General features: G+C 41.6%; 2 protein-coding genes across 3 annotated transcripts; both read left to right on the top strand.

Moving 5' to 3' along the window:
* Positions 1-10168: 10168 nt before the first annotated feature.
* On the top strand, positions 10169-13527 carry crybb2 (crystallin, beta B2; the record flags this gene model as incomplete). Its single annotated transcript, XM_079516188.1, has 5 exons — positions 10169-10231; positions 11125-11243; positions 11689-11821; positions 12381-12523; positions 13359-13527. 5 exons carry the CDS (start codon positions 10169-10171, stop codon positions 13525-13527), a joined length of 627 nt encoding a protein of 208 aa, XP_079372314.1.
* A 4821-nt stretch (positions 13528-18348) lies between these two features.
* ctu1 (cytosolic thiouridylase subunit 1 homolog (S. pombe)) lies at positions 18349-21235 on the top strand. 2 transcript variants are annotated; one of them, XM_079516814.1, is made up of 3 exons: positions 18349-18478; positions 19317-19817; positions 20171-21235. In XM_079516814.1, the coding sequence occupies exons 1-3, from the start codon at positions 18358-18360 to the stop codon at positions 20704-20706; spliced, it is 1158 nt and encodes a 385-aa protein (XP_079372940.1). In that variant the 5' UTR covers positions 18349-18357; the 3' UTR covers positions 20707-21235. The 2 variants fall into 2 exon arrangements, with proteins under 2 accessions (XP_079372940.1, XP_079372941.1); XM_079516815.1 differs by having other exon boundaries at positions 18444-18584.
* The last annotated feature ends 22 nt before the right edge of the window (positions 21236-21257 follow it).

The raw sequence follows: 21257 nt of genomic DNA, 5'->3' as shown, positions 1-21257 counted from the left end.
TGTGCCCAGTAAGAAGTGCTACTATATGTATGTTTCAGTGGCAAATAAAATTAGTTTGATGAGGAGCTGCCCATGTTTTCCTTCTTGTATGATGTTGACAAATATCAAATTGTAAGCTGATTCTGCAGGAATGGTGAAAAATTGACAAATTGTCTAATAAACAAATGTGAAATAAGATAGAATCCAGTTATTGATTTGTCATAAGGATCCCCTAATTCAGGCAATACTAGGCAATAATGATTTGTCCAAATGTATAAATAAGGTGAAAACTCAAGGTCTGAAACTCTGTTAGAGAAGAATATGGATTACGGGGTAAATTAGCCATCAGTGTCATAGCCATAGGCACACAATCTAATAATTAGATTGTGTGCCTATGGCTATGACACTGATTTTAAGCCCAACCAATAACACTCTAGATTTAATGGAGAGAATTCAGAGGACGAAAAGTGTTGGAGATTGTGTGGGATGCTAATCACTTCTTTCTTGGACTGCCCAGTAATAAGACATTTCTGGTCAGAGATATTCAAGGCATTGTATGTTATATTCAATGTGAAAATAACTTTTCAGTTTGATATTTTTATTTGAGGTAAAACTGGCACTTCAACAAATGGTCTGCTTACTACACTGCTTATTCAGAATGTAAATCTTTTTTCTTGCTGTGTAAAAGACTAAATATCATAATCTGGGAAGGGTTTACTTTTAAGCCAAGATGTTCACTTACTTGGTTGTTGCTTTAGAACATTCTGTAATCATAAGGAGATTATTTTTGTTGTAAGACGTACACACAATTGTCATTTTCTAAGATAGAAAGTATATCTGGATACAGTACATAGTATAGGCCTACTTGGGAAAATTGCTCAAGACAATGCTTTTCACAGTTTGTTTATTGGTTATTGGGAAAAAACCCTCCAACTTTGGGAACAAATTACTTATTTAATGAAGACATTCATTCACATCTGCTACGTAGTTGAGTAATATTGCGACTGAAAACAACCAAAATCACACTTGTGTGAAGTGAGGGGTGCCCACTTGGCCACATGATGTCACGAGTGGGGTCCTGACAAACCTGACAAACATTAAAAGTCCATAGACTTTAGGCCACATGACGTCATTTCTGAAAGCCAGACGTTGGAGGGGCTAGCATCTCTCAAAACAGAAGTCAATTGTTCCTTTCCTCTGGAATGTAGAGGTTTCTCTCTATAAAAGCCCTGCAAGACAAAATCAGAAATACATAATGAGCAGGCTCAGTCAGGTAACATTGTAATATGCCTTGGCACATAATGCACTTTGGACCACATATACCACAGGCTATAGTGTCTGGTGACGACCCTTCTTCTTTCTTATTCTTCCTCTGAGCTTTCAACAGAGCACTATATGGCCCTCTTTGAGTCACTTGTTACATGCATTTTAAGCATTTTATGTGTATGCCTGGCTAGGCCAAAAGCCTTTTCTAAGCTAGCAGAAGCTGACGTAGAGTCGTAGACAACCTAAACGTCTTTGGTATTTTAGTCACAATTCTTTGCAATTATTGAGGTCCAGGCAAGCACAAAGAAAATATATTTGACCTACTAAGGGTGTATTTAACCACTTTCAACCTGGTGTCCCTATTTTGTGGTTCTCGGAGTGGGGTCAGGGAACAGGGACGAGAGTTTGTACCTCTCAGAGTTATGGGGGTCCGTGGTCCTATTTCATACCAAATCAAAATGAACATGCTTGAGAACTACTGTTGTGTAAGGAGTGCATTTAATGACTTTAACTACAAAATGTGTTTCTCAACAACCTGGTGGAAGGTGTGTCCCCTTTGTTATGGTTAATTCTCTCAGCAACGAAGCAGAATGCTCAATGTGGTCTGTGTGATGTCTGATGCTTTGATGCCGTCATCCCACACACACACAGTCTGCTATATCTCCTGTGACAGGAGATATAGCAGACTGCAGCTGTGAAGCATTGTGGGCTTGTAGGCTTTAGGGTTATGGTTACAAATGGACAAAAGGTGTAAAAAGGATGCATGGAAGCACGGCTATAAAAAAATTATTTGCCCACAAGTATGCTAAATACAAATGTGTATGTGTGTTTATTTCAGTGCAACACTGATTTGCTTGAAGACATTACATGTCTTCAAGCAATAAGTGTTGTGTTATTGCGTTATTGCATACCTGTGTAGATAATTATGTCAGTGGTTCTCAAAGTGGGGTCCAGGGACCCTCTCTAGGTTTTTGCGGGGGTTCCAATTTTTAAATGGACCTGGTCTTTTATGACTTATATTGTTTATAAAGATTTTCGGTTTCATGTTAACAGGCACATTTGTATAGCTGGCTTGACAGCAAGAAACATATATGATAACACAAACACAATGAAAAAAGTAACATAGGCCTACATCACACACAAAAAAAGAAATTCACACATCCACAAAAAACAATCAAAAACAACCAAAAAGGTCAGAACGGTCTCAAAGACGGGGCCCCTGCAACTCATTCCCCACTTTGCTACAAATGCCGTTCTCTTGCCTTAGTTGCACAATTCTCATCACTGCTATAACATCCCACTTCTCTTCCCCGAATGAAACACCCAAATCCTTTTCCAAAACTGTTTAAGGGCAGACACCATCCTTGTCCCTCACTGTTACAGTGTCAAGCTATAGACTAAGTTATGGGTGGCGAAGTGGACCAGGAAGTGGTTCAGAAAGGGGGAAAGCATCTTAAATGAAAGGGACTCTTCAAAAGGTTATACAAGCAAGTAAAGGTCAAGTAGCCATTTTCAGGGCAAACATGTCACAGCAGGGACGATACTGAGGGAGACATTTCAGGACATTCCATTCATGTGCGGTGGTTACAATGTTAAAATAGGAGTTTCGCTCAGATAAAATAATACAACACCAAAGGCTTACTTTTAAAATAGCACATTGTGACCTTGTGAAAAATAAACTTTCAAGTTGTTCTACTGTGAAATGGTGACTAACGGTGATGTTTATATGCATGCCTGTGTGTGCTACCAGTACACATGCACGCACGCACACACGCGCGCACACACACACACACACACACACACACACACACACACACACACACACGCTAGGACAACAGGGTGTGTTTGACTGACTGGAGGGCGCACCAGTCAGCGAGGGCCAGTCAGATATTTACCCGCTGTGCGAGGTTCATTTCCCGGCCAGAAACATATTCATGTCAAGGTCCTCCAAAAAGCGAGTTCGGCACTAGCCACGATGATTTTGATTATGATTTGATTTTTATAGAGCCTAACTAAATTCGTCCCTATAGGACCTTGCAGAACCGACTTCTTTTCGGCTCTAAAATAGCAGTATGAATCGGCCCTTAGCCCCTTAGCAGAACCTGACAATAGCCTTTTGTGGTGATTCTGGTCTTCTGGACAACCGTGTATCCGACCGACTCAAGGCCGGGTACTGCACTCCGTGTGGTGGTGTGGAACATATACACACAGAGACGTGGTGCATTTTTTGTAAGAAGATGGACTGCATCTGTGTACATAAAGGGCCCAAGGGCTATTTTGCTAATGACATGATAAGCCTGGCTTTAGCCACAGCAGACACACAACGTAGATTCACTCACGCCTTGAGGAAGCGTGAGTATCAGAAGGTCCCTGGTTTGACCCCTTGCTCCGCTCTGTGCATGTCATAGTGTCCATGAGCAAGACACTTGACCCCTAACTGCTCCCTGGCAAACTGTTCCTAATAAATAGGATGGGTTAAATGCAGGGGACAAATAATATGTATATGTGCAAATGAACAGTGACAAAAAGAGGGGACCTTGTTTTCTAAAAGTATGAAACATTTGGATTTTGTTTTCCTTAAAACATTGTAACCACACAAATTGTGTATGGTTAAATACATTTTTCAGATCGGGGGTCTGTGGCCAAATATGTGAAAAGGTTTGAGAACAGTAACACAGTACAATTATTGGCATAACTGAATTGCCACAATACAGTCTTGGAAAAATATGTGATTTGTGATATCTGCAGTGACACATCATTTTGTGTCCCTATTTTGCGATAAAATGCAGCACTTGACAGTAGGCGTTTCTGATATGAACGTGTATTAAAGGATGTTGTGTGATCTTGTGTTCTCTGTGTGTTCAATTGCCTTCTTACACGGGCATCATGGCTGAGTCTGACTGCAGCATACACGGCCCTCAGCTTGAATTGACTGCTGAAGAGACAGACGGTAAGAGAGTTTAATAGAATTTTTAAATGACAGAAATAAATAAATGTTATTTTATAATCCTAAATGTAACTACATTTTAGGTTCAAACATCTTACATCTTGCGTGTGTGTGTGTGTGTGTGTGTGTGTGTGTGTGTGTGTGTGTGTGTGTGTGTGTGTGTGTGTGTGTGTGTGTGTGTGTGTGTCCTCCAGATCGCCCAGCCCAGTTCAAAATCTTCAAATGGTGCAATGACAATCATGACGTCTGCGCTGTTTTAAGTCTTCTGAGTTTGGCTACCATCGTTGCCCTAAGCCGTAAGTTTCATAACAATGTGTTTTATTATTGCAATGTTTTATATATCTACATAATGATGAGCCATTTTTTTGTTCCCAGTATAATAGCATACATGATAATCCATAAAATATGTTATTATTAGGATATTACAATATTAAGTACTATAGTGTAGTGTGGTACATTAAAATATATACTGTATGTATAATATATATTATATTATAATGTATCTGTATCACTGATTTCTTCTCCAGGTTCTGGTATAGTTGGAGGCGAGGATGCCGAGGAAGGAAGTTGGCCCTTCATGGTCGGTTCTGTTGAGATAAGGCATGGTTCTACTTCTACCAATGTACAAAGTATCACGTGCGGTGGTTCCCTGATCAACAATGAATGGGTCCTCTCTTCTAGTCTCTGCTTCTATCGGTAAACGACACAGACTCATTCATTTATTTATAGTCTAATCTTTGGCAGTGGGAGCCTGACTGATAGAACATATACAACTTCTAAGAGTAGCGGTTCCCCACATTTTTCATCTAATATTTTTCAGTTTAGACCCAAACCAATCGTGATGAATGAATCACTTACCCTCAGTCAACACAGTGAAAATAGCCTATCTATAAGCCCACAACGTGACTCGTTGTGAGCTTGTAGATCTGCTAGATTTACTGTTTTTGAAACAAACTAAGAAGCTAAAAACATTGACATAGAAAGATAAGCAATATACATTTTCACTAGGATGTTTATATTTCTCTTTTCCAGCCAAGAAAATGTGCACGTTGTCTTGGGGAAGAGAAACCTGAATGGTCCAAATGGAGTGTCCAGAGCTGTTGCTGAAGTTGTGCTTCATCCAGAATATGACCCTAAGACTGGTGCCAACGACATGGCTCTGCTCCGACTGGCTTCTCCTGTCCCGTTCACTGACAAGATCAGACCCGTGTGTCTGGCAGCCACTGGCAGCGTGTTCAGCAACGGCACTCCCAGCTGGGCCCTTGGCTGGGGGAACCTCTACGCCAAGGGAGGTGAGCATGACATCACATGTCACTTGAAATAGTGAAAATGGCACCCTGATGGCCAACTTGGGCAATTTGGGAAAATACTGTAGAATAATGTTTTGACAGATTGCCGAGTTTTAATACAACATGCACAAAATATGGTCACACGGTTGAAAGTGATTAATACTATAACTGTCTAAGGCAGCCACTACAGTGGGCGGCTGCAGACTGATAAGATTGTTCTACTGTCTATTGTCTATCTACAGTCCCTCGGCCCCCTTCTAACGTTCTGCAGCAAGTGCAGGTTCCAGTTCTGGACAACAAAGTCTGCAACCGTACCTACCCTGGATGTATCACAGACAACATGATCTGTGGTGCTTTTGGTTTGCTGGAAGCAGGCGAGGTATTAATGCCATTCAGATGCCATTCAAATCTTAGCGATAATTAACTGAGTAGAACTGAAGAGTAAAACCATGTTCATTTCTGTCTTATCAGTACGGAAGTCCAATGGTCAGCAAATACAGCTCCGACTGGGTCCAGTCTGGAGTTGCAAGCTTTAGCTACCGCCGCGGCTGTCGATCGGTCTACTACAGAGTGGACCGGAGCCAGAAGTGGATCGAGTCCATCGTCAAAACTGGCGGCCTGTGCTTCATCCGCTTTGAGGACACTGCGAGCAGCTCTACCCACCCCGGCCTGCCAGCTACTGTTGGCTCAGTGCCAGAAAGTAAGTTGTTCTCAAGACTTTTCATTCCAAGGACCCCCATATACTCTGAGAGTGTACAAATACAAGGGTCCATTTCACACTCTCAGGACCTGATAAGGGTCCATTTGGAATGCGATTTCAGTCTTTAATGTACAGTACTCTGTCTGTACTGTAGTAATCCGACTTCCACCAGTCCAATATAGTGCTGTTTAATCAGGTACACAGACACTATAAAGGATAATTTGTGTGCTGTCTCCCTTTTGTCTCGTCCTCAGACCTTGATCTGGAGACCTTGATCTGGAGACCTTGATCTGGAGGACAGTGTGGAGGAGTGAATCATGGGAGGCAAGGTAACGCTTTGCAATCTCATTCAATGCACACACACACACACACACACACACACACACACACACACACACACACACACACACACACACACACACACACACACACACACACACACCCCACCAGAATGCAGTTCACTCTGTGTAACCCTTAAATCGCAGCTTTCATGGTCTCACAATTTTCTAGTAAAAAAATATAAATTGTATTTTTGTAGATTCAATAAGATGAATAAATACACGATGCTCTTTGTCTTGTTTTTCTGTTTCCAGATCATGGACTAAGGAGGAGAGTCAGGCTTGACTACTGCAACTCCAACATGTTCAGCACTCATCTGCCATTCTGCTCGCTTTACACCTGCACCCGCTCCAAAGACCACAACACAGCAGTCCTCCAAGACCTTCACTGGCGTCCGCTCAACAAACCTACAACAAGAGCCCTCAACAACCTCCCTCTGGCCCTAACTATCTGTCCTTCTCCACCAACATGAAGCAGTGGTGCAAGAAGTACTTTTTACTTAAGTAAATGTAGACATTCTCTGTTACAAGTAAAAGTCCTGATTTCAAAATATAATTAAGGCATACTTAGGGGCGGGCATAATTCACCATGGTTCTTTAAGGGGATTGGGTGGGGCTTTGGGGGAAAGAGGTGTGTGTGTGTTGTGTTGTCAGTGTGAGTGCAGAGTGTGAAATAAATGGACACGCTGTTCTATGTACTCGACATCAGAAGTTGCAGTACTTTCATTCTTTCAATTCCTGCTACAAGTACTCATTATTTTCAGTGTAATTTTCAACATGTCATTCATTCATTCATTCATTCATTCATTCATGGTTTTTATGGCCTAATTAATCTAAAAAGTATAACAAATACCTCAGAATATGTTGATTACTCTTGTAACTGTACTCTTGAAACAGAGGTAGCAGCAATAAAAGCTCACAAGGTGACTAGGCTGCGCATGTGAGCTGACAGATCTGCTATTTTGAAAATTTCTCGATATGTTTTGAAATTGTTCACCTTTATTAATGACAACACCAGGTTGAAAGTGGTTATCCAAAAGGCATTTAAAATGATGAAATAGGTTTCAGGGCTGACATTTGATGGGAGACACTGCCTGCAAAACCACTGCCTTTCATACTTTGTGGCAGGATGGTGTTGTTTTACTAACAATAACCAATTTGTTCAAGTGAAAAATGTGATGCAATGCATCACAGATATCAAATAAGCAGTCAAATCCTCAGTGTACAATTATTCACGTGTTTAATACTTTACAGGTCCTGTTGGTTAGATTTCCCTCGTACAAATAAACATATTTCCACACAGGATCAGAGAGTCCCCTTTTGTGCCCATATGTTTTTTGTATTGTACCACATACACATAGGCTGTGATGAGCCTGGCAGACCTTTGCTGTGTGTCACTCCCCAACTCTCCCCCCCTGCTATTTACAGCAGAGGTTTTCCCAGAATACGGATTCTATGATTTAAACTGTTAAGATTCCGTTTCTTGCTCAAGGGTCCACTTCAAGAGCGGTTGTTGCCTCCCACCAGTCACTGGCTCATGGCTGGAACTCTTCCTGCAGCTGATGCTGATAACTGAACCAGAAGCCTCAGTTCATGGTCAGTCTCAGTTCCAGGCCTTCTACTGTACCCAAAAACCTCTGTACACAATAAATCAATAATATTCTCAACTGTTGGTATTTGGTGTGTGAACCAGAAACCTGTTAAGTGTCACTACCTCTATGCCATCTTCCAGTTGCACACTGAAATTCCGCTTAGTACAATACCTTTTCTCAAAACTGGACAAATATTCAACTGATGTTTGAACAGAATTGTATTCATATGGGTTATAGATATATGATCCCTTTACATTGTAAAGGGATCATATACACAATACCCAGGTCTGTGCATTGTAAAGTTTACAATGATGCAACTTCTGTTTTCTCAGATAACTGGAAGAGTTTCTTCAAAGATCTCTTCCACAATGTTCAGCCACTGCTTTGTAATACTTGTACAATATATCTTCTCTTTGTGTATTTTCCTGTGTTAGGTTTCCCAAATACAGTACCACACTTGTGTTGGGTATCTCATTTTGCTTATCTTATTTATCCACACATTATCCCAATAACTTGTATATGTTCATGGTCAGCATCCACACACGCATATACTGTAACCTCCAACATGGTTGTTGTGCCAACAACACCTTCCCTCTAATATCTGGTGTTATGAAAATCACTTGTTAAACACAGAGAGAGCAATGTGCTTCAGTCACATTAACCGAGTGTTTACATTCTGATAATACTAGCATGTAATACAACTAATGAAATGAAGAGTTGTATATTTGTCCAGATTAACTAGCAATTTACTTTAACTCTGACCAGGTCTTACTCAGAAAAGAGTTCTCTGATCAAAAGTGACTACCTAAAAATGCAATTCATTACCTGGTAAGAAAAAGGTTAAATACATTTACCATGCAAAAGCATGCATGTTCCATCAGCGATTTTGACTGTTAAACTTATTTCCTTGTTTAAACTGCAAACATATTCTATTTCTATGTATAGAGAGAACAATGGTGGTATCTTATTGCATTTGAATTGATAACCATTAAAGTGAAATGTTCTACATTAGCTTGAATTCAGTATTCCTCTCCGTCCCAATCTTTCTGGCACAGTGACATCCTTTCTATAGATCATCTCTCTCCCTTTCTCTTGCTCTCTCTCTCTCTCTGATGGCACACAGGCCGTTCTCATTGTAGATGTGGGACTCTTGGCACTGGTTGTGCTGAATCATGTGGATATCGAACAATGACCGGCTGGACAAAATTGACAACTAATGAAATAACTTTGTGGGGGCGTGAGATGGGGGGTTGGCGGGCAGGCTGTGTGGTGACCCTTTGGTTCTGTCTGTTCGGCCTATTGCAGGCTGATCTGGAGGGAAGCTTGGACACAGGGGTCTGTTGGCAAAGTTTCCACCCCTGAGCGGCCTGTATATATTGAGCTCAGAATGCCATCACAAACACACTGGCACAGACAGGTACTGGTAAGGGATTCATGTCACACTCAATTTGATAAAAGAAAAAGAGAAAAGTATATATAAATATATATACACACACACACACACACACACACACACACACACACACACACACACACACACACACACACACACACACACACACACACACACACACACACACACACACACACACACACACACACACACACACACACACACACACACACACACACACACACCATTTGTAAGGGCTTATTGTTTCCTTTTTAATACTGTTTTTTATTTTAGGTTTAAACTTCTAGAATCAATCCTTAAACCAATATAAACTTGTATGATTTATTTTAAACGTTGTAGCTTGTTTGGGAGGGAAAGGGGAAGGGGCTTTTGTTTTCATGCATATGTGATATTTAATAAAGGATAGATATTGGATTGGATTGTTATGCATTTTTCACATGCATAACAAACATATTTCAAAATTATATGTTATTGCATGATGTAAAAATATCATAATCATTGTTGTGTGGCCATTGTGCTCCATCTAAACTTATACATGTTTAATTATGAATACACACCCCTGTGGTGTTTATCAAAAACAAAACAAATCATTCTTCATGGCTGTTTCTTTTTTTTCAGCTTCATCATTACACATCCATTCACTATGGCCACAGACCACCAGAATCCTGCCTCCAAGCAGCAGCAGCCAGGAACCAGTGCTTTCAAGGTGAGGCACCAAAATCATCTTTTGGGTCTCAAGTGAAAAGGTCTGGAAATGGCTGGGGTAGAAGGTGTTTATTATGACAGGGTTTCATAATAATAATATAGCCACCACTGCTTTGGGGTACTTTTGTTACAGTACATTTGCACTTGTCCTCTGCATTTATACCCATCCTATTAGAAGCAGTGGGTGCCATTAATGTACATGCGTGTCTTGCTCAGTTCAGGGACACTTGACACATAGACCAGGCCTCATTCAGCTTGTATGCTCCACATTTGACACTTGACACATAGACCAGGCCTCATTCAGCTTGTATGCTCCACATTTGACACTTGACACATAGACCAGGCCTCATTCAGCTTGTATGCTCCATATTTGACACTTGACACATAGACCAGGCCTCATTCAGCTTGTATGCTCCACATTTGACACTTGACACATAGACCAGGCCTCATTCAGCTTGTATGCTCCACATTTGACACTTGACACATAGACCAGGCCTCATTCAGCTTGTATGCTTCACATTTGACACTTGACACATAGACCAGGCCTCATTCAGCTTGTATGCTCCACATTTGACACTTGACACATAGACCAGGCCTCATTCAGCTTGTATGCTCCACATTTCAAACTTCCTACTGGAAGTAAACATAACATGTCCAGTGTTAATTTACTGTAATCATGGACCCGTAAAAAGTTACATATTGATGTAAGAGTCAAAACAGGGACTGTCTCCTCCACCAATCAGCTTATTTATTTATTTTGAGGTTGAGTGGAAATATACTGAACTCAGTAGAAAACAATATCAGCACTGAAATCTCATCACACGTTTAAGTTTGATTATACAAGGCTATTATGATAAAAAAAAAAATCATTCTCATTTTTCTTCCACACAACAGCTGATTATCTATGATCAGGAAAACTTCCAGGGACACTGCCATGAGCTGACTGGTCCCTGCAACAACCTCCCGGAAGCAGGCGTGGAGAAAGTGGGCTCCATACTGGTGCTGTGTGGACCGTGAGTGTGTGTGTGTGTGTGTGTGTGCCTCAGACATATAATGAACATTGGAAAGGACAAAAATAAAAATTATGAATTAAAGATAATAATAATAACCGAGAGAGTGATGGAGACAGTGAGAGAGTGAGAGAGCAAGATTTGAAGCAATTGAGTGAGTGAGTGAGTCAGTGAGTGAGTGAGTGAGTGAGTGAGTGAGTGAGTGAGTGAGTGAGTGAGTGAGTGAGTGAGTGAGTGAGTGAGTGATTGATTGATTGATTGATTGATTGATTGATTGATTGATTGATTGATTGATTGATTGATTGATTGATTGATTCTCTTTTTTTACGATGGATTCCCAGATTGGCTGAACAGGTAAATGAGAGAGAAAGAGGATGAAACACTCCCCATCTTTGTCCCATTAATATTCTCCTGCCTAACCCACCTTCTCTCCACTGCTTCCTCTTAGATGGGTGGGATATGAGCAGGTTGGCTGTAAGGGGGAGCAGTATGTGTTTGAGAAGGGGGAGTATCCTCGCTGGGATTCCTGGACCAATAGCGGGCGCAGCGATATCATCTCTGCATTCCGCCCCATTAAAGTGGTAAACAACTGGTCTACTAGTATACTACTATTCAACAAACACTTAAAGTTAGTTGGGATTCAATTGTGTGTGGGACGCTCTGTCAGGGTGTGTTTTGATTGATTGATTGATTGATTGATTGATTGATTGATTGGTTGATTGATTGATTGATTGATTGATTGATTGATTGAGTGATTGATTGATTGGTTGATTGATTGATTGATTGATTGATTGATTGAAACAGCACGTGGTACACTGGTACAGTAAGACATTAAGGCTAAAAGGATAACACAAAAAAGTCCAGGGGTTTCCATTTCGGCCCTGTATTCAATTCATCAACATAACGTAAAAACTTAACACAATAATACATGTCATCAACAAATACAAAACTCTATATAGTATGTACATCGGAGATGGGAAAATTACATTTACTACTGTTACACATCCTTTTAATGGATGGTGTCATTCCACATTTTGTTTGGCAGAGTAGTAGAATGAGAATGATTCTGCCTATTCTGTTGTTCTCCACTTTGTTGTTTGATCCACACGTGATGCAATTTGATGTGTGTTGCTCCCTCAGGACAGCCAGGAGCACAAGATTGTCCTTTATGAAAACCCCAGCTTTGCGGGGAAGAAGATCGAGATCATAGACGACGACGTCCCCAGCTTCCACGCACATGGCTACCAGGAGAAGGTCTCCTCCATTAGAGTGGCGAGTGGAACGTAAGTTCAGTGGCGTAAAGTCACAAAGTGCATTTACTTAAGTACTGTACTTAAGTACAATTTTGAGGTATTTTTTTGTACTTTTTTTTTAATTTTCAATTTCCAATACTTTTACTTCTACTTTATTGTACTTCTACTACATTTATTTGAAAACTTTTGTTACTTTCAGCCATTTGAAAATAGCCGATCTACAAGCTTACAATGTGTCGCGATGAGATGCACTGTGAGCTTGTAGATCTGCTATTTTCAAAAGATTTTTATACATTTGAAAACTTGAAATTGCATTATAGTGAGCACTTTTAGTTCTACATTGCAGAGTAGTTCTACATTGCAGGATACTTTTACTTACAACTGAGTACTTTTTCCACTTTTTCCAAGATGACCTCACTGACAGAAAAGTATGAAATAGAATAAAGATCAACATATACATTTTTTCATAGTACAAATTTTTAAAACAGAACAGATGCAATACACAACCAGACCACACGTCACAAGTGCAATACAACCAAGGGGCCAGTGAGGCGCTCCAACGTTGAAGCTCTGGGACCTAGTGGTAAGAGGAAGGACTGCAGGCGGACCCGTGCACGGACACGTAGGACCATCACTCCCTACGTCACCCATACGTCACCCCGAACCTCAAATTTGAGGTCCGGAGGAGGTACTTCCGGCAGTCTTCCGGGTGCTTCAAAACGCCACTGAGCAACTTCATCGAAATGAATAGCTTGGGGGCGGGGCTAGTGCTCCAGTTCGGTCTCTATCCTTTATATACTCTATGAATACAACTGATCTTTTTTATTTTCCTTCCCCTCCCCTCACTGTGCTCCCGGTATACCAGGTGGGTGGGATATCAGTACCCCGGCTACAGAGGTTTCCAGTACCTCTTTGAGAAGGGCGAGTACAAGGATTGTGCAGAGTTTGGAGCCCAGATTCCACAGATCCAGTCAGTTCGGCGCATCAGAGACATGCAGTGGCACCAGAGGGGTGCCTTCCACCCAACCAACTAGGCTTGTGACTCATTCCAGCAATGATCCACAACTTTGATCCTTTCTGACCTTCGACCTTCTCCCGTCACCTCATCTACTTCAAACTGCATTTTGATGCCTATTGAAAATGTTGTAACATCCTCTGAGGCAATTGTATCAGTAATACAGCAATAAAATGAAAATGTACATCTTGTCGAAAAAGTCTAGCCTGACTTAATTTATCGATCCAATCACAGAATCAAATACAAGAGATATACTATATGTATACCGTGTATTACCGTCCCATTGAGTCAAATACAAGAGAACTGGGCAATTTGGTGAAGTCTCACGTACCCCCCAATTATTATTATTTTTTAAATATTTTTTTATCCCACGATTTTGTAACCCATTTTTTCATGGGGGTCATGGGGAGAGCAACGGACTTGAACTCATGCTTCCTTCATGCCTGAGTGTCCAAGTTGCTCCTTTACACCTGACAGGGGGGAGTTTCCATGGTTGGACGTAGCGCGTGGAAGGAACACGTTATTCCAACCAGTTCCTTTCCCCTCCATCAGGCGCCCCGGCTGGCCAGGGGGAGGCAGTTTAGAGACCAGGAGTACCCCCCAATTTATAAATAAGTAACTGTACTCTACTGTGTGCTCTGGTACTGTAATCTCAGTAATCTCAGTAATCTCAGCAAGGCAAATGGCTTCTTGGTTAAAGTAGGTGACAATGTTATCACACGTAAAGATTAAATTACCTACCTAGGTTCCATCCTGGAGGCTAATCTTTCTGGTGATAAAATGGCCACCAACGTAATCAAAAAGGTCAACCATAGAACAAGATTCCTTTACAGGATCTCCTCACTGGTCAACAAAAACACCTTGAAGACCTTAACAGGAGCCCTTGTACAGGGTTTCTTTGACTATGCATGCACCTCCTGGTACCACAGCACCTCAAAGGCCCTTAAAACCAGGCTCCAGACTTCCCAAAACAAACTGGTCAGGCTCCTACTTGACCTAGCCCCCCGAACCCACCTCACCCCTGCCCACTTCGACAGGCTGGAATGGCTTAGGGTCGACGACAGAGTACAGCATCTTGCAATGGGTCTGGTCCACAAGATTCGATACACCACCAAGATACCCATGTACCTGTCTAGATACTTCCTTAATGTTAACGAAGTCCACACCCACAACACCAGAGGGAGTGCAACGAACCATGTACAACCCAGATTCGGCACAAACAAGGGACTAAATTCTTTTCGCTCCTATGCCACCAAAATGTGGAACGCCCTACCAACTGTCATTAAGACATGCGAATCCCTTGACTCTTTCAAAACCGCTCTCAAAGGGCACCTACGGACGGCTGCAATTCGAAACTGGCCCCTGTAAAATCGGAATCCCTCAAACACGAACGCAAGGACAACACAAGAGACGGTCGCGGCCACACAGCCAACTCAAGGTATGGCCACTGAGCCAACTTGGGGACCCAACGCAAGGACAACACAAGAGACGGTCACGGCCACACAGCCAACTCAAGGTACGGCCACGGAGCCGACTTGGGGACCCAACGCAGCTCCTCCAAGGAAAACAAACAAATTAACGGAGCTGAACGTGAATCCCCCCCACCGCCCACCCCTTTTTTTCCCCTCACTGTATATGTTTCTTTTCCCTTTTTACCTCCTTTATGATGAATTCCTGTTCTATCTATAGAAGTGTCTATTTGTACGTCTCTAAATGTTTTGATGATTTGAACATGGTGGACCCTATTGGAAACAAGTGTAATGCTTAATTGGGTCGTCCACTCACAGTTAACAGCCTTTGTATTGAGTTTGTGCTTGAAATGTACTGTAATTCTGCAAACTGTTAATAAATTCTTCAATCAATCAATCAATGTACTCTACTGTGTGCTCTGGTACTGTACTGTACTGTACTGTACTGTACTGTACTGTACTGTACTGTACTGTACTGTACTGTACTGTACTGTACTGTACTGTACTGTACTCATAGGAGGCATTAGCTGGCCCCTCAGGGGGGCCTCCAAGCTCCAACTGAACATCAGGCGTCAGTCAACCCCCCCGCCACTCTTGGCCCTCTGAGCCCTTTCTATCTCGCTCACTCAATGCCTTGCTCTCTCCCACAATGTTAAGTTACACCTATATTATGTTAATAACCTGGGTAAAATGTGCAGCATTGGGAGGTAAAAGGGAGACACTTTAATTGTGAAGGGATGACAGGATGAGGAGAGGTGTTGTTGTTGCTAATTGTCGAGAGTAATGGCTGCGTGTGATATTGAACAGTCAAACTATTTGTATCAATACGGCTGTATCAACGAAATAATTATGTCATAGGTATATGGGGGCCTATTTGGTCTTGAAACGGGCCTCCAGATTCCTAAGGCCGCCCCTGAGTACTGTACTGTGTACTCTGGTATGTGTGTGTGTGCAGGGCCGTAGCTGACCATTTGATTGCCCTACTCGTAGGATATTTGTGCTGCCCCCCCTCCCGGCGAGAGCGCTGCTATTCCTCATGCAGATCGGCTATTACTTCCTTAATGTTAACGAAGTCCACACCCACAACACCAGAGGGAGTGCAACAAACCATGTACAACCCAGATTCGGCACAAACAAGGGACTAAATTATTTTCGCTCCTATGCCACCAAAATGTGGAACGCCCTACCAACAGTCATTAAGACATGTGAATCCCTTGACTCCTTCAAAACCGCTCTCAAAGGGCACCTACGGATGGCTGCAATTCGAAACTGGCCCCCGTAAAATCTGAATCACCCCCCACCGCCCCCCCCCCCCTTTCCCCTCACTGTATATGTTTCTTTTCCCTTTTTACCTCCATTATGATGAATTCCTGTTCTGTTATTTGTCTATATAGAAGTGTCTATTTGTACGTCTCTAAATGTTTTGATGAATTGAACATGGTGGACCCTGTTGTAAACAAGTGTAATGCTTAATTGGGTCGTCCACTCACAGTTAACAGCCTTTGTATTGAGTTTGTGCTTGAAATGTACTGTAATTCTGCAAACTGTTAATACAAATTTTCAATCAATCAATCAAGGGCTCCGCTGTGGCTGTGGCTGTGTGCGTGCGACAGTGCCACCCCAGGTCAGTCAGTGCTACTGCAGCTGTCCGTACTACGGACAATAATGATATCATATCATATGATAGAATAGTAGCCCAAATATGTTCCCTCAGTCCCTACGCTAATGATATAGTAGCCTACTTTATCGTCAGTTTGCACTGATTTGTCTTGCGACCCAGCGGCCTTGTATGCAACACATATATATACACACATTTGACATAACACAAAAAGAAAAAGAAAATACAATTACATACATAGAAACATAAAGGCAAGAGCAATATCCACAGCTCAGTCTATAGTTCTGGCCAAAATCCTGATTAAGCCTCAAAGTTTATGGACAAAAGACCTCTTGACTTCAGTTTGACCTTATTGTATGCTGGATCTCATTGTATTGTATTCAGGAATATCTCATTCCTGAAGGCAGCAATACTATCCATACAACACATGGCTAGTATTAGAGGTACATTCCTTGCTAACCTTAGGATGTTGTTATACATGAATGAGTCTCTGAAGGGGTTGTCCAACAATCTTTGAACAAGTTCAGTTGTTGCAGCAGTTGGCTACAGACAAACATCCATACCATCTACAGTACTGGAGAACACTCATAATAACAAAGTGAAAAACAAAAGAAGAATCTGCACTAATAAAGGATCTTAAACGGTGAAGGAAATAGATTATTTGTTTTGTTTTCTTTCTCCAGCAAAGATGGTCTATTACTACTCCTAGGTAGCCTATATATGAACATACCTGTATACCTGGTTGATCTGTTCACTATGAATAGTGATGGGGGATCTGTGTGTCTCTAATGGTGCACCAAAAACATATCTCTTCTCTCTTTTTTGTGTTAATGATGAGAGCGTTGTTATCACACCACTTAACCACCTTGTTTACTCTGAGTTGGTGCAGTCTAGGATCACTGGAACTATCTAGGAGTGAAATCAAAGTTGTATCATCTGAGTACTTTAGAATGTAGCCTATTGATCTGGTGTGTCAGTGCGACATTCAGACAGACATTCCTCAGTACGACAGCTGTCAGTACTCAGGAATGTATAAAGGCCCAAGGGTGACAGCTAACATTGATTGATTGATTGATTGATTGATTGATTGATTGATTGATTGATTGATGACAGTTTGCATAATTACAGTGCATTTCAAGTACAACTCAATACAAAAACTGTTAACTGTGTGAGTGGACGACACCATAAAGCATTACACTTGTTTACAATAGGGCCCAGCATTTTCAATTCATGATCAAAACATTTAGAGACATACGAATATACACTTCTATATAGCCAAAAACAGGAAATGAACATAGGGACAGACAGACAGACAGACAGACAGACAGACAGGCAGGCAGGCAGGCAGGCAGGCAGACAGACAGACAGACAGACAGACAGACAGACAGACAGACAGACAGGCAGGCAGGCAGGCAGGCATGCAGGAGGCAGGCAGGCAGGCAGGCAGGCAGGCAGACAGACACTGCTCAAAAACAAGAATGCATTCTTATATATAATTCTGATACAAATACATATCATGTATGTGAAAAAAATTTAAACTCAAAATCAGAGCTAGTGTTGAGTAAAAACAAACAAAAAAAGGATTCAAATTAATAAGGTTGACAATTGAGTCATTATGCAGCTTACTATTCAAAGTTATTTACAACGAAAATACACACGCACGCGCGCGCACGCGCACACACACACACACACACACACACACACACACACACACACACACACACACCCCTAACTTCACAGTAGGTGGCGGTATTTCACGTTTATGTCAACCACCAGTAAGTCACATTGCCCAGAAGAAGACGCTGACGTAACTTCCTGTTTATTAGTTGTTGTCCTCGTCGTCGCATCAGATGGTGTGCTAACCATAGTGCTAACACATGGTGGTAAATACTTTTTAAAAAGTTATACTTATACATACAGTTTTCATTGATTACGTGGGCATTTGACCAACCCTTTGTTATTCTGACTCTAGTTGTTGTGTACATTTTTGTAAGTATTTGCGGATACATTTTGGTTAACTTGAATATAAATGAGCTGACTACTAGTCAGCCGGGCTCAATGTGCATGAGGACTTGCTAACACGTTTGACACGGCGGATTTACAGGCTGATTTTAATGATCAGTTCAGTCAAGATCTTGAGCATTATCCAAAGTGACACTTGATTGATTGAATACTTTATTAACAGTTTGCAAATACAGTGGTACGGTTTTACAAGGATGCTAAACGGACAACACAAAACGTCTTGTTTCCATTGTCCTACGCATTCAATTAATCGACTCTTACACAATCATATACAGCAATAAATACATCATCAACATTAGTGTAGGCTAATAAACATATATGTAAACAGTTGGGGGGAGTCATTTCAAGTGTTAAGCTTAGATCCCTTTTATAGGTCTATAGGACCAGTTGCAAATTGCAGACCGGTGCTCTTTTATTCGGTTTTGAAGGAAGATAAGGAGTCACATTTTTTGATGTTTGTTGGTAGTGCATTCCCACATGTTGGTGGCATAGCATTAGAACGAATTTAACCCCATGTTTGTGTTTGTATCCCTGTTCCCTTGAGTAGACCAGGCCCGGCCATACGGCAAGTGCTGTACTCTGTCCTACCCTGAGCCACCACCTGTTTTTTCTTTTTAATATATAATTTTGCTGTTTGCTTCTCTGTTGTACAATATTTATTTGTCGTACATCCAACTGTTTTTCTTTTCTTTTCAATAGTAAAGATGCCAATACAGTGCAGTAGCTGCTCTGAGAAGCGTGCAGCACTTAGACGTCCAAAGACCGGCCACTCACTATGCAAAGAGTGCTTCTTTGGTGCCTTTGAGGAGGAAATACATCAGACCATTGTGGCAGCGACGCTTTTCAAACCTGGAGAAACTGTAGCAATCGGTGCCTCTGGTGGAAAGGATTCTACGGTGCTAGCACATGTAATGAAGACGCTAAACGAGCGATACAACTACAGACTCAATCTTCTGCTGCTGTCGGTGGATGAGGGAATCACAGGTTACCGAGATGACTCCTTGGAGACAGTGAAGAGGAACCAACAGCAGTATGACCTGCCACTTAAGATTGTGTCCTATGAAGAGCTGTATGGCTGGACTATGGATGCTATAGTGAAACAGATTGGACTGAAGAATAACTGCACTTTCTGTGGGGTGTTCAGGAGGCAGGCACTAGACAGAGGAGCCATTATGCTTAAAGTAGATAAGATATGCACAGGTAACTGGAAACTGTTTGCTGTACTGGTTGTGACTTGTCTGTTATATCATGCATTTAATGAAAGGAGAGGGGTTGTTTAGTTGTTCCATGCTTATCTCAAAGAAGCTGATCTATGGATAAACACAAGAAAAGGAGAAAAACAATCTTTTGGCTTTTAAGCCACTCGCTTTTAAATGCTCCAATTTCATTAACAGCTCAGCAGCAATAATATGACAGTTTGGCCTTGCAGTCTTTACTTACTTGAAAAAGATGGCATGGTCGAATTGTATTATTGCCCCCATCTTGTTTTTCATAAATACAATAACTTCACAGTAATGGTTGATACAATCACTCTTGCTATGTTTGTACTCCAGGTCACAATGCTGACGACGTGGCAGAGACGGTGTTGATGAACGTGTTACGAGGGGACATTGCACGTTTGCGCCGCTGCACAGCTATATCTACAGCCTCTGAGGGTGAGGGTGTCATCCCACGCTGCAAGCCTCTCAAATATGCCTATGAAAAGGAGATTGTGCTCTATGCTTACTTCAAAAAGTTAGATTACTTCTCCACAGAGTGCATCTACTCGCCTAACGCCTATCGCGGACATGCTCGTACCTTCCTGAAGGACTTGGAGGCTGTGCGGCCTAGCTCCATAATAGACGTCATTCACTCTGGTGAGAACCTGTCTGTGAAGGAGGGGGTAAAGATGCCCGTCCAGGGGACTTGCGGCCGATGTGGCTACATCTCCAGCCAGGCGCTCTGTAAATCCTGCGTGCTGTTGGAGGGGTTGAACAGAGGGCTTCCTAAGTTGGGGATAGGGAAGCACCACCGCCTCCATGGCAAAATCCTCAACCAACAGCCTCTCACCGAACAGGAGAAGAGGAAGTTGAAGGCTGTAGACTTTTGAAAATGTATCAGGAACTTTATATTTATATACTATCTCAGTAAAAAAGAAAAGAGCCCAATCTATTGACACGTGCACAACTTGCACAAGATCAGGTAAATTATAAATGGGCACACTGGTCATCACTTTTAAGATTTTCTAACTTCAAGGTATAATTGCAATTCATTTTCTGAGAATTAAAGACCCACAATTTATGTTAATGATGTATGTTTTGTATTTTATAATAAAAACAATCTTATGTCTGAGTTTTCCTAGTGGTGAAAAATAAAACTTCTGGGAACTCAGATTCGAGTTTTCCTAAATAGTTTTGCAATTAAGTGTTTTTAAGTGTTTGTGTCCACACATTGAAGTGTGGAGAAAGTTTTACCTCGAAGTAACATTCTGAATTCTGAAAGCCTATGTTTTCTCTTTTAATTAACATTTTTGTCGTTTGTCGCTAGAGGTCATACACTACCTGGTTTGTGCGTTTGTTATTTTTCGTAGTAATTGGTGACTTATCAAATTCTGTGCCTCCAGGGGTCGCTTTTTTCAATTTTGGTGAATTCGTACAGTAA

The sequence above is a fragment of the Electrona antarctica genome (genome assembly GCF_951216825.1).
Source record: "Electrona antarctica genome assembly, chromosome: 12".
Taxonomy (NCBI): Eukaryota; Metazoa; Chordata; class Actinopteri; order Myctophiformes; family Myctophidae; genus Electrona; species Electrona antarctica.
Note: the sequence above shows the minus strand (reverse complement) of the source record. Positions and strands in the feature narration are given on the sequence as shown.